Source organism: Primulina tabacum, chromosome 5 (assembly GCF_025594145.1).
Source record: "Primulina tabacum isolate GXHZ01 chromosome 5, ASM2559414v2, whole genome shotgun sequence".
NCBI lineage: Eukaryota > Viridiplantae > Streptophyta > Magnoliopsida > Lamiales > Gesneriaceae > Primulina > Primulina tabacum.
The window spans coordinates 2,226,776-2,241,154 of NC_134554.1; the positions used below are offsets into that span (position 1 = coordinate 2,226,776).

The 14,379-nt window shown below is 36.2% G+C and overlaps 2 protein-coding genes across 6 annotated transcripts; both read right to left on the bottom strand.

Moving 5' to 3' along the window:
• Nucleotides 1-531: 531 nt before the first annotated feature.
• Nucleotides 532-10,982, bottom strand: LOC142545398 (nuclear pore complex protein NUP98A-like). 5 transcript variants are annotated; one of them, XM_075652575.1, is made up of 13 exons: nucleotides 10,844-10,982; nucleotides 10,468-10,536; nucleotides 8,914-9,213; nucleotides 7,007-7,588; nucleotides 6,640-6,870; nucleotides 5,913-6,547; nucleotides 4,964-5,051; nucleotides 4,813-4,873; nucleotides 3,774-3,912; nucleotides 3,552-3,671; nucleotides 3,262-3,442; nucleotides 2,659-2,718; nucleotides 532-1,492 (listed from the first exon to the last, which is right to left on the bottom strand). In XM_075652575.1, exons 2-13 carry the CDS (start codon nucleotides 10,481-10,483, stop codon nucleotides 789-791), a joined length of 3,117 nt encoding a protein of 1,038 aa, XP_075508690.1. In that variant the 5' UTR covers nucleotides 10,484-10,536; nucleotides 10,844-10,982; the 3' UTR covers nucleotides 532-788. The 5 variants fall into 5 exon arrangements, with proteins under 5 accessions (XP_075508690.1, XP_075508691.1, XP_075508688.1 ...); XM_075652576.1 differs by having other exon boundaries at nucleotides 3,552-3,668; nucleotides 5,913-6,550; nucleotides 6,640-6,867; nucleotides 10,844-10,981; XM_075652573.1 differs by having other exon boundaries at nucleotides 5,913-6,550; nucleotides 6,640-6,867; nucleotides 10,844-10,981.
• Nucleotides 10,983-13,210: 2,228 nt separating this feature from the next.
• LOC142544552 (uncharacterized) lies at nucleotides 13,211-13,921 on the bottom strand. The gene has a single exon (XM_075651592.1). The coding sequence runs from the start codon at nucleotides 13,877-13,879 to the stop codon at nucleotides 13,376-13,378; it is 504 nt and encodes a 167-aa protein (XP_075507707.1). The 5' UTR covers nucleotides 13,880-13,921; the 3' UTR covers nucleotides 13,211-13,375.
• Between the last annotated feature and the right edge of the window lie 458 nt (nucleotides 13,922-14,379).

Sequence of the window (14,379 nt, forward strand, 5' to 3'; positions counted from 1 at the left end):
TTCCGGTGTTCAGTATGTTTTCCTGTTTGACCCTTTCCAATGAACCATGTTTTCCTGTTTGGCCCTTGCCAATGAAGATTAGCTATCTCACCGCATGTAAGGCAGTCAATTATTACCAAATAAGGATTAGGTAGGGTCTACTATAATTATGAGCTACGAGCCGAATTTAGATTTTCATAGGTTCTACCACTTAAAGTTCATTAGTTCAAAGGAAATTGGTTTTTGAGGAGAATCTGATACCACATTTGGTTATAAATATATATCATATATATAGCGTTGGTAATTATTATTTTTCAATGATTTTAGTTTCTAAATAACACTACTTTTTCAAAAGTCAAGAAGTGTAATTTTTTAATTGTCCAACTGAAGGTTATTTTAATTTAATAACTGAGCTTCGATTGCTATCGTTGATTATCCCCAGTACGGACAAACCAATTGGATGTAACGAATTAAATGGTAGCCGTAACTCGTTAGGATGAAACAGCAAGTTTTTAGGTATTAATTCCAAGTATTTTGGGAAGGGTGTTCACATGCACAAATTCAGATCCATCAGGTATATAGCTGTAAGGTACATAAATATGCAGCATTCTAGTTAAGTACTTAAATACTTGAACACTGTCCAACCAAGCCACAATATTTGGAGATAAATCCAAGGGGAGGAAAAAAAGAACAGAATTAAACAGATTAAGACAAACTGTAACTGCTCAAATTTATAAGATTCTGCATATTTGTCTCCCAATCCGAGGGCACAAACTACCATACACACAGTGGCTGCGTTGATTTTTTTGTCATCTCATGGCATTGAGCAGATTGTCGTCATTTTCGTCTTCGTCATTTCCAAGCTTATACATGCTGAAATGGTCGACCCTGAACTTCCATTCTCCTTTCATCGGATTATAGCTCACAAACTCAGCACCTTGATCTTCCGCTTTTCTTTTAAGCATTTCTTTATACCTCTCGATCCTTGGTCCCTCGGTATATTGCTGGCCAGTCTTCTTGTCAAAACATTTGATATTAAGAAGCGTCACCTCGGCAGGTTTATTAAGGCCTTGTCCAATTGGAGGTTTCTTGCTCTCGTCCATATATACGATCACCTCTCGATTATTGAATTGAATAAGAGACTCGAGATCAAGCTTTCTCACATCAGTTTCCCCAAAGAACTTGATGCTACCAAAACCGTGTCTTCCAACAATGAAGTCCTTTACATTGCGGCAAAAACCTGGTTCAGCTCTTTCCTTTGCAGCTAGCTCCTGAATTCGTGGCTCCGTATAATAATCCGAGTGACGAAGCTTAGGCATCAGTGCCTCAATGTCTGCTCCATGCTCGAACACGATAGCAGCTTCGCCAGCTCTATGGCTTCCGAGAGTGATACAAGAGTCCCCTTTATCTGTACAACGACCATCAAGGACCACATTGGATTTAGGGTTCCGTTTGACAGGATTAACTTGCTCATCAGCCACGCCATTTTCCACAGAGTGCTCGGCTGGGGAAGCTGAATTGTAACCAGATAGCCACTTCAGCACTAGTAGAACGCAAAAAAAAAAAATTGTAGAAAAGATATGGACAAGCACCATTCGAGTCACTGCAACCAAATATAGTCAGAATCCTCCCCTCCCAACCTACACCCAATCCAAGCTACTAAAAAGGCAGATTTTAAAGTACGATTTGTTCCAAGTAATCATAACATTTCTCGCAGGTTCTCACTTGTAAACAAGAAAAAATGCAACAACTCCTTGTTGATATAAGAGCTAAAAGTATGTTTTTTAAGTTTTCCAGAGTACATATGTTGTCACTTTTAAAGTAAGAGTGGGCACACTGCTGAAGTCATCTAACTCATTTCCATTTTCTAAATATGATCGAATTTTATCTACATGGTTTCTGAAGTGGGCTAAGCCACAAAGCATGGGAAGCCAAAACAACTTGCGTACGATTGAAGTATAAGGACATGACAACCATCGATGGATCAAAATTAAAGTGAATTTGGAATTAAGATTCTCTTTGAAATGATTTCTCATGTCTAAGTCAAATTAAATTCAGTTTGAAACGCATGCATAAAAGGTTTCATTTAAGATTTCAGCTGAAGGCTGTGCTGAGCTTGCAGAGGAATTGATTCACTTTTTGGTGCAACAAGTATCAGCATAAGTATGAAATTCCAAATTTTTTATATAAAAAAAAGACAAGGAACAACAAAGTCCAGGGATAGAATAACTAGCAACGAACATGCCATCAAAATGAGTAAGGGGATAGGATAAACAAAATAAGGTCCTTCACCCTTGGGATGATTTAGAAAATCATTTCTATAAAATACTTTTTCGATCTTATTTCAACTCTTTTCAGCAATAAGAGATTGTGAAACAGCAATAATACCCTCTTACGAATATTCATTCTTAAACACACCAAAATTCTAGTTTCTTCTCTTCTATTACTCGTACACTCTTCAGGAAACAATAAAGTCTTTCACAACAATTAATTGGAAAATAAATCCCAAGCCACTCTCAACTGGTTTTTATTTCATCCAAGCATGCAAACAAATAATGCTAAAATTAACTGCAGAATCAATTCTTTAATGTGCTGTTGTTTAATTTTACCTTCAAGTACTCAGGTTTCATGCAAATTTTAATATTAAACACATGAAATATATTAGCAAGAGGCGCTCACCATCTTTATCCCGGACCTTGTGCCCATTTATTAGCGCGGAGACATCGTTCTGAAGTTTACCTGTAATTAATTAGGGAGAAAAAATATAAGTGAAACAGTAAAGAAAATATCATCTCAGTAGAAATGAGGCACCCGTCGTATGTAACCCGATTTCGCTTATCCCATCTAACTGAGACAATCAACAGCCAGTGATATTCCAATAACAGCATTCTGCTCTACATGACCTGGAGGCATGTTGCTTAGAAAAGGACCTAGTGGATCATACGTACAACTGTACAAGTGAGACACCAATCACCCTGCCAAAATTGCCTTCAGTAATACGTGTTTGAATCTAAGCAATAACAACAAGCACTCCCCCATTGTAAAACCAAAATTATTTTTAGTGGGAGATAAAAATGCAGAACAGTGGAGTAAAGGTAGAAAGTCACTCTGCAAGTTTATTATTCATTAATTAAAATGCCACCGAAGGACAAGTCCAAAGATGTAATATAAGTGGTTAGAAAAACACGAGTGTGGTAACCACAAAAGTATTTCAAAATAAATTCAATATTAATATTTAATAAGTAAAGATCTATGACTTGGAGCACAAATTATAGTGTTTACCATTTTCATAGGCATGAGCGCCTAAGGCCTTCGACTGTGTGGTTTTCTCTGCACTTGCTCTAGAAGGCCACTGATCCTGCGTACGAAGTACAAGAGATCTGGGATTCTCCCTTGGAATGAACAGAGCATCTGCTTTTGGCGTGCTGGGTGTTTCTTCATCACCATCATGGAAAAATGGCACCTGATCAGAAAATAAAGACAACATTAAAAACAGTCCTGACAGAGCCTAATAAAGTCAGTTGCAGTGACCATATTTTAAGCATTCAAGAATGTCATGAAGTCACTATCACCTTTGGGCCATCGATTTTAGGGTGATATTTCCTTACAGGTAGCCTTACACGCCTTTGAGAAAGGTGTCGAGGCGTCAATAGCAACGACATTCTCACAGGAACTGGTTTCTCAACAATCTGCTGAAAATTGCGGTTAGCAGATGAGACTGTAATAATCTAAGGACGTGGATCATTAGCAATTTATACGAGTTTTCTAGCAAAGCACAAGAACGGAATACTCACTGGCAAGCTAGAAATTCCATACTGAATAGAAGGAGAAGTGCCTGTGCGTCCAATTGATATCTGTGGCAATGCTGGCAGTGTTCCAAAAGGATTTACAATGGGCGATGATTGGGCACCCACCGCACTCTGAGGAGCTGACCTGTAAAACAGATGCAATCTATAATTACTTCAAAATCCAACACAAGCAAGAAGCAATGAGTTCATAGACTATAACTAAAATTAGAGGACAAGCTCTAAGTTTCATCAATAAATCTGAGAAGCTTTTTTCTATCTTTTACAATGAAAAAAATCCTGGTTTTTAAACTCACAAGATCTAAGCCCAAGTTTTGAGGTCATAAAAATTAATGCTTGGACAATCAGCCAAGTATATGAATAATTTCTTCTGAAATGCCAAATAAATAACACGAGTCCAGAATAAAAACAACCGGAAGTCAGTCAACTCTCATTATGTTTTGAACTTAATAATTCTGCCAAATATTGTACTGTACACCTGAAAACTCAAAAAAGAAAGGAAATGGTTTTTGAAAAGAGTTAAATCAGCTTTCCAGAGGTACAAGTTATCAATTCATTCAATGTATTGCACTTGAGCATGCTAAAATAAGCAAACGTTCGCATATAATCCCTGTGTATAACACACCAATGCAAAAGCATTAAAATGTGTATTTAGGTCTCAAAATCAAACCAAACTAAAATTACTCGGCTCAAACTTATTTCTCAAATTAAATTCAGATTGATTCATTTACTGATAAAAGCAAACTTTTGTGAATGTCTAGATTTGACTCTATGATTGGATTGTTGACATATTGTTTGATATTTAATTATGTTATTTGATCTTACAGGATTAAACTTGTTGGCCACTAATTGAATCATTCAGTATTTTTAATCCAACAGTCAATAGAGGTCACAGAAAAAGATACTGTCCAATTGCGAAACAAGTGCTGTCAATGTTAAGTGTGTGAATTAGTTCCAGTATTCATCATGTACAGATAAATAATTGTAACCAGACAAGAACCAAAATATGAAGGAAACGTTGACATACAGTTGTCCAAGTGCACTCTGGCTAAAAATACCAGGGGTGCCTCCAAAGCTACTCGTTCCAACTGCATACACCAAAGACATCAATAAAAGTAAGGCGATAAAAAAGCAAATAAAAATGTCATAGGTAATTCAAAAGTTCAATACTGATTGACCTGCTTGCGACTGTCCAAAGTTGCTAAAACTAAAACCACCAGAACTCTGAGGTGGTTGCGCCAATTGAAATGGACTAGAAAGAGATGGCTACAAAAAGAAAAAAAATGATATAATTAATTTAGAAAATTAAAAATTGAAAAATAAAAATTATCTCAACACAAATGAGGAAACAATGGGACATTGAAAAATATAGATCCGAATCATGCAGGATAATTGCATGTGAATCTAGATTTCCGGGGCAAAAATTTTATTTACAAATGCATATGGAGATAACTTTGGTATCAAAAACAAGTTCTCATTACCTATCTACTAGAAATAACTAGAAGCAATCAGATGCTTTTTAGCATCCACAACGCCCTAAAATGCAGATCCCACAGAAGATAAAATTTTCAAGCATATAACATACAAGTGTGCACACAAAAGCACGCAGAAATTAACAAGACCTTCCAAACTTGTATATAATCCGGTCAAATCAAGCTCGACAAACTCATCTTATTTAATAACCCGGAAAGTTTTTGAAAAGACATCATGAGATGCAGCCAGGGAAGGGCTGCCAGTATGCCTTAGAGTGTACAGTGGCATGGGTCCATGGCCGTCCTTCATGATTAATAATAACGTTTGCTATATCTTAGCAATAGGATGTAGGCTTGTTCTATTTGCTTTTATAAATATTATCTTAGTTTGTGAAAATCCCCTGTTAATATTTTAAACTTATTTTGCCATTACATGATTTTCCTGCAAGCTGTATCGTGATTTTTAACATGCTTTTTACAATTGATAAAGAACTAAACGCTGTCAGGCATGTGGCTCCTCCCCAAAAAATATAGAACACCTCACTCACATCTACACCAATAAAACACTGTTCCAAAGTTGATGCATGCATTGCTTGCTTCTAAATGGCAATTAAAATTGAAGACAAATTAAAATTTTGAATCATGAATAACTCACAGTTGTTTGGCCAAATCCCAGAGGGTTGGTGTTACTTAGAAGTGATGGAGTGCTTGAGAACATGTTGCCACCAAAACCAGTGGAGGGTGTACTAAACAAATTTGTTTGACTAAACCCAGGGGCAGTTTGGCCAAAAGCGGAAGAGGTCGGTGCAAATGGAGAACTTGCTGGTGTTAGAGTAGACATATTTGACTGGAATAATGGGGAGGACTGGGTATTGGGAAAACTCAAGCCGGTATTAAATGCAGACGAGGTTCCCTGTGATGATGTTGGGCCAAAGATAGATGGTGATCCAAAAGGTGATGCACTGGAATTGCCAAAAATAGAATGGGAGGTACCAACTCCAGATGTTTGAGCAGTAGATCCAAATAAAGAGGATGTTGCTGATGTTGTCGAACCAAAAGGATTAGATGTATTTGATGTTGCAAAAGGGGAAGAACCAAATGTTGAGGAGGGCGAAGATCCAAACCCTGAGCCGCCAAAAACTCCAGTGGTTTTTGGAGCAAATGGATTGGAAGGTGTTGCAGATGAAAAAGGAGTAGCAGAGGATTGAGCAAATACAGGAGCAGATGCCGAGCCAAAACTTGAGGTACCAAATCCAAGCGCAGTAGTAGACTGTCCAGCAGGAGCTGGCCCTCCTGGTTGTTAATAAGAAAAGATTATTGAAAATGAATGAAACAAGTTCTTTAGGAATTCAACAAATAACAAGTGTCAGACAGATGAGTACCTTTATCTCCTAACTGGTAGTCCTCCCATCTAAGTTCTTCGTGGCTTTTATCCTTGTAGACTGGCATGGCTGAAATAGATTCTATTTTTCCAGCGGGTTGTGTACCAGTGGCTCCATCTGTCTCAGGAGTCGATGAGTAGGGAGCTAATCTACTTCCCCCTCGTTGCCCTCCAAAAGCAGACAGGCCAAAACCAGAGCCACCAAAAGTGGAGGCTGTAGTTTGTGCTCCTGCTTAGGAATTTCATGAAAGCAAAAGCTCAGTTACAGCCATGATGATTCCAAATAACCAAACTTCACAAGTGCATATGTGCTTAAATAAGATAGTCAAACCAGAAACCTACCATCAGAGAAAATGAAAGCAACTTACCGAAAGAAGCATCTTGAACTCTCGAGGATAATGTTCCAAATGGGGTACTTCCAAATACAGCAGCTGATTGACCAAATGCCGGACTGGATCCAAAGTTAAAAGGACTACTTGAAGCACCGAAAGCAGAAGTTGTTGAGGGACCAAAAGCAGGAGTTGTTGTTGCACCAAAAGCAGGAGTTGCTGTCGCACCGAAAGCAGGAGTTGCTGTCGCACCGAAAGCAGGAGTTGTTATGGAACCAAATGCTAGAATGCTAGAAGTACCAAATGCTGGAGTGCTTGATCCGAAAGGAGAGGTCGACGCACCAAACCCACCACTAGTGCTACCAAATGTAGGGCTTGCAGTAGAACCAAAGGCCGGAGAGCTGGTAGCACCAAAGCCAGGTGTACTTGAAGCACCAAATGCAGGACTACTTGTCGAACCAAATGCAGGCTGACTAGGAGCACCAAATGGTGTCGAGGAACCAAAGAGATTGTTGCCGAAAGCTGGTTGTGTTTGCTGAAATGAGCTTCCAAATGGACTTGTTTGAGTTGTATTAGATCCAAAACCACCAAAACTCGGCTTCTGCCCGAATACCCCAGAACCTATATTCTCAACACAATATACATGAATAACATAATTAGAAGACAGTTGCTGAAAGAAATAGAAAAAAATCACGGCATCTTGGCATGAGGCACCACTGTCTGCCAGATTTAAATCAACACTCCTTTGACATGGTTGAAAGTGTCTACTAGATAAAACAAAAAAAAGCTCCAGGACACAATTTGGCATATAGGTTAAAATTTTCTAACAATTCGAAGGCCGTGTCCTCAACGTTCGAGCCTAAACTGCATGACCTCCTATCATGCATGGGTTATAACTGTTCTCATAAAAAAGGAAAAAAAAATTCTCCTTGACATGCCAGCCTAAACAACTTACACTTGGTTGGCATGAGTATACATCGTGAAACATACAAACAAGATGTAAAACAAAACAAAAGGAGGGAGCATGGGTGTATGTCAAAATCTAATTGTCCCCGTTAAGTTTTTCTTACTTACAATTAAATATACTTTTACTTTCATTTTTGACATATCGCCACATAAAAAATTCAATAGTTCATTGAGTTGGATTTTTTTAATAGATTATTGAATGATCAAATCAAATGGCAAAAAGAAAATTGTTTTCAAGGAAAATTTTGTTCAACTCTTTCAAGATATGATTGAAAAACTTGGAAATATCCTTAAGATACAGTTGGATTCTCAGGATCAAATCAATCAATCATGCCACCTCACAAAAACCATATGTCATTCACAGCTAATAAAATGATGGAAAGTTAGGAAAAACAAAGGACAACAAACATACAAAATTGTATCCACATTTCAATATATCATCATCAATCTCAGAGAGCTGGCTACAAAGTCTAACAAAATTCCCAAAGCGATGGAGAATATTCAGAGGATATTTATACTAACATATTTTTTAAAGATGTTCTCAATGATATGTTGTGTAAACATCAATAAAAATCAAATATTTGATCCTTCACAAGTTTTGTTATTCATGCTAAATATGTGTTGGATTTTTTTGGAGTATTATCATGATCACCTCAAACATCTTTCAATTATGATGATGAACTTTTAGAAAAGAGACAAAAAATATATAACATGTATGTCATGTCGATTTTCGAAACGAACACTTTTGTTAATAAAAATTCAACAAGTTCCCATATTAAGACATGGATTTGTTTGGTTGAATAACCTGCGTAGGGAAAATCATTCAAAACCTCACCCTAAATCACATCAACAGAAACAATAAAGAGCTAAAACAAATTTACAACGCAATCAAATTGTTTCATTTAGAAAAAGTATCAATCCAGTAAAAACTATAGCTACAAGCTGCTGAAACGTCAAAGGTGGGGTATTGATGCACTTACCACCAAATGCAGAAGATGAGTTTCCAAAAGCCGAGGCTGAGGAAACTCCGAATGCAGGGGTTGAACTTCCAAACGCAGGCGAAGAAGAAGCGCCAAACACAGAAGCTGAGCCTAAAGGAGAAGAAGATTGAGCACCAAAAACACCAGTAGACATTCCCCCAAAAATTGAACCTCCGGTCTGTGAACCAAAAGGGCTCGTGCTTCCAAAGGGCTTGGGAGCAAAAGGATTGTTACTTGCATTGGTAGTCTGCCCAAAAGCCGGCTGTGACCCAAATGGACTACTGGATGACTGCCCAAAAGCTGTCGGAAGACCACAATACTTAGCAAGTGCAAATTACAAGTTGGAACTAAAATAATCTACAGTTTCATAACGCGCGAAGGCATCGAGACTTAAATTATTCAAGTGCAATTTATGCTAGTAACATCAAGGAACTAGCAATGGTTAAGATGGCCATAGACAGCAAACGTCAAAAGGTGTACACGTATTAGCTAACTAGCCAACAACCTGCGAGTTACAATTCTAGCCTTAACTCACAATACAATTTATATAACAGAAAATGCTATGCCAAATCAGACCTCCAATTTCCAAATAAACCCTATGCCATTAAGCTTGACAAGGATACCTTTCTTCCCAAAGCAATCCAATACCAAATCACTGAAGACAATGTTTTACAAAATTTGAAATCAAAGCCTAAAATTTGGTTTCAAAGTTTTAATCCCTGGTTTGAACCAAAATGAAAAATTGTCTATGCTATGCTTTAAACCAAATAATACGCATCTTTTATGAATTAAAACTATGACATTCTTTCCACATGTATACATGAACTTTATGAAAATAAATTATAGTTTTTTCAACTTTTGTGATATTCAAAATAAGAATATATAATTGCAAATTTAATAGTAAATACTTTTGACCATATTTTTACAAAATCTTACTTGTTATCCAACCAAATTAACAGAAATGTGTTAATCTCTCCAATGGTATGTAAAACAGATGGGCAAAAGGAAGAAATTTCATCTAAACTGCGATTTAAAACCAAAACAAACCAAAGTATTCAATTTACAGTTTGGTTTTGGTTACAGAAAATCGAGAAACCAAAAAAGGATGTTTTTATTTTTTAGAAATCGAAACCATCCAAACCAAGCTGATGTACCCCAATTAACAATCATAAAAAATCAAATTGGAAATTAGAAGGTGGTTCTGATTATGCTCCTAATTTCTAAAAGTTGCATATACTTCAAATCAAATTTAATAACCAACTGATGTCATCAATCAACCTTTCACAAACTTTATGATAATTATCTGAACAGATTCTGCTTTTTTTTAATCTTAGTAATGCTTGTATCAAATTGAAATAGCTCACTTCATTTTGCAAATCCAAAATCTTAACCAAAGTGAAAAAGAGAACTCACGTTTACATACATACGGTTCCAAACAACGTGAAACATAAGGTAGATGAAATAAGTCGCGTGTTAACAGCCAGAGAAACCTTTCACGGCAATACAGAAGGTCAAAGGACATAAACAATCAAAACCAAGAAAACATGCACTTACGGTTGCTTCCAAACATTGTTCCCCTTCTAAGTGAAACCAGCAGCGGGACTCGTTGATTGTAAACCTAAACTGCAACGAATAAAAACAAAAGGCGTCGAGTGCCAGAAAATCATCAAACTTAAGCGTAAAAACATAAATATGAACAAAGAAGCAAAACAGGTTCCTCCAACCCTACCCTAAAAATTCGATTGACAAACGATAACGATGATTGTGTGTTCGATGTGAATAGGAATGATACCCAACCCTAATCTAATTCAATCGGATGTGAACAACAAGACGATGGCGTAAGATCATGTATATATTTTTCAACATAATTCACGATTACAGTATAAACTGCAATAGAAAGCTAGATTACGCATAGCACATATCCCCGTACTTGAGAGGAAAGAGGAAACGGAAGGAAGCCGCGGCCGATCCACCAGCGGAGCAGCGGCGAAGGTTGCGTGATAAGAAGGCCGATGAAATGGCTAACAGTTATCGAATGAAGATTTCGATGTATTTATATTTTATTTTTGTAATGAGATTTTATTTTTGCCTTAATCCGACCCCCGGCCCAATCCAAAACTGCGAGACCGGCTGAAAATAGAGTTTTTTTTAAAAATAATGTAAAAAAATTTTTTTTTCATGGATGGAGCAGCGTCCGTGCTTTGTAAGCACGGATTGAGTTCCACGTTAACATTTTAGCGACGGTTTTCAAAATCCGTCGCTATATACACCGTCGTCAATAGTTTAAAAAATCGTCGCCGATTAACATTTGCGACGGTTTTGTTAAAACCGTCACTATATAACAAATCGTCTCTATATTTGTCGTAAATAATAATATTGACGGCGTGCGATTTATGTACGCCGTTAATGTCCAGACATGATATTTTTAAAAATATTTTAGTATTAACAGCGCACATAAACATGCACGTCGTTAATAATACTACTAACGGCGTGTCTTTATTGTGCGCTACGAAAATTGCATATGTTATTAACAGCACACATAAATAGATGCTGCAGATATTATTATTCGCAGCATGCTATTAACCGATTTAATAAATATATTAAATATATTAATTTAAATTATGTGCATTGTTAATTGTAAAATATTTTTAAAAACCTTATATAGCGACGATGCATTATTAATGACGTGCATGTTTATGTGCGCTGTTAATTGTAAAATATTTTTAAAAACCTTATATAACGACGGTTTTAACAAAACCGTCGCAAATTTTGAATCGGCGAAGGTTTTTAAAACCATTGCTATTCCCGACGGTTGTTAAATTGTCGCTATTTATGTGTGCTGTTAATAACATATGCAATTTTCGTGTGATGTGCATTAAAAGCACGTTGCGGATAGTAATATCTGCAGCATGTATTTATGTGTGCTGTTAATAACAATGCAATTTTCGCAGCGCACAATAAAGACACGCCGTTAATAATATTATTAACGACGTGCATGTTTATGTGCACTGTTAATAGTAAAATATTTTAAAAAATATCATGTATGGACAGCAACGTGCGATTTAAACGATTTTGTTATATAGCGACGGTTTTAATAAAATCGTGGCAAATGTTAATCAGCGACGGTTTTATCGCTAATAGCGACGGATTTTGAAAATCGTCGCTAAAAAGCCAATGTGGAACTCAATCCGTGCTTACAAAGCACGGATGCTGCTCCACATAAGCTGCGTCCGTGCTTCGTAAGCACGGTTTGCCGTATTTCTGCAAACATTTTTTTTTACATTAATTTTGAAAAAAAAAATTACATTATTTTAAAAAAAACCCCTGAAAATATCGTAGTGGAAAGAGCACGCATGGGGAGTTATTGGGGGTTTTACAAAAAGTCAATTGTCAGATATGCCCCTGCATATTTGTTCACTTAATAATGAGGGAATTTTGTAATTTTAATCTTTACATCTGTCTTTGGTGAATTTACAACGTGTTTGGTTCCATGGATTTCATAAAATTTGGTGAGGTTTGAAAATAAAAATATTATTTTCAGTGTTTGATATCATAAAATTTTAAAACGAGACGAGATTGATATTTGGTGGGATTTGATATAACTAAAAGAAATTTAAAAAAATGAAAAGATTTCATTGGATTTAATTTATAGGAATAAAATAACTTAGAGGACCGTATCTAATGCATTAGATTTAATTATTTTTGTAGATTTAAAAGTTTAGAGATGAAATAGACTTTCATAGAATTTTAAAAAGTCAATTAATATTCAACACTGACTTTTAAAAATGTTATAAAAAATTTTTTGTTCAACTCAAAGATTTGGATGAATTTTTAAAACTTCAACTCATACACAAATTTTTCTTGAAATTCTATAAGGTTTAAAATTATAATTATGAAATTTTTTAATAAAATTATTACGTTAAATATTGACATCCAATAATATATACAATATCATCAACCACAATTCGCCAATTTTCTTTGTAACATTATTCCAGTGATCACTAATTTGTAACATTTTACATAAAAATTCAAATGAGATCGTCACATATGTCAATTTTGTGAGTCGACTCGTCTCATAAATATAAACATGTGATATCATACTCAACACTTTAATGTTTCAGTCGTAATAGAAGCACGTGCACCACACAAATCTACAAGAAACACATAATATAATGAGTTATAGCTATTCCCTACACGACAGTCGTCGGGGGCTGCGAGGTTGTCGTAGGTACGTACTAGTTGTTTAAGCAGTGAGCTTGAAATAAAGAAGTGAACGCAAAGCGAGCTACAGGTGCGCTTGAGATGAGTTACATCCTTGTTGGAAAAAAAAAAAGCATAAGCATTATTGCCATTAGTATTTAATACCTACCAAGTCAAAGCACTCTTGAAAATACAGGAAGAATTTAAATATCACGACAAACATTTATTTGAAATTTAAGCATATGATTGCTTTGTCCATCGTTTACTCCGAGTCATGTTCAGTGTACTGGTCTCTTTCGGAGCCTCCATTCTCATTTTTCTTGCTTTTTTTTCTCTGTGTGCGACGTACAACATTGTCTTCTTTATATTCCGAGATGTCCAAATGAACACCGGGATCATTCGTCTCATAACTACCCCCAAGCATGATTGAATTGTTGATAGCTTGGAAGTTACTGTTGACATAAGTGACAAAGTCTTCGGACTCGGGAAGTTCTTGACCTTGTGGGGCTTCAGGCTTCTGATCAATCTCACCGCGCATCGTGGCTCCTAGATTGCTTCCTGCCAATGTGATCATCCTCACATCATGTTCGTTTGCCTCTTGATTATGCTGATCCGTTGAAATTCCATTTTTCGGGCTACGTTGCATCGAGGTGAGACGACTCGTCAGAGCAGATATCAGCTCCCTAATCTCTTGATCGAGATTCTTTTGCTTCTTATCTCCAAGATCAGCCATCGTTGGATGAAAGATCGATCGAGTAGCGACCATTAACTGAGTAATATGAGGTTTGTTGTTCAGTTCAAATCCGAAATGGTCATCAGGTGAATTTAAAGGGGTCGGAGAAACATAGAATAAAGTAAAGTGCAAGAAATTCTTTCTTTCCCCAGTGTCAAAGAACGAAGCAAAGCATTACTTGTCCAGTGGTTCATCTCATCTATATTGCATTTAATTTTCTTTTAATTAGGTGTGTAAAACAAGATAAGAGATTATTTGATAAACAAAGGCAGGACAATTAAATAGAGATGTGATTCAAGGAAACTTCACGATGGTTTTGACTCATATCGATATTCATGGTTAATGCGATCACATTTTATGTCAAATACGAACATTATAAGTCTTTCAAATTTGAGTTGAAGAGTTGGCCATTCTTTGATTCGGCTACCAGTTTATATTTAGAAAAATGTTATTTTGGTTTTTTATATTTGTTTTTTTTCGATTTTGATAATCTATATTGTCGAAATTCAGTCTCAATCTTTTTTTTTACAAGT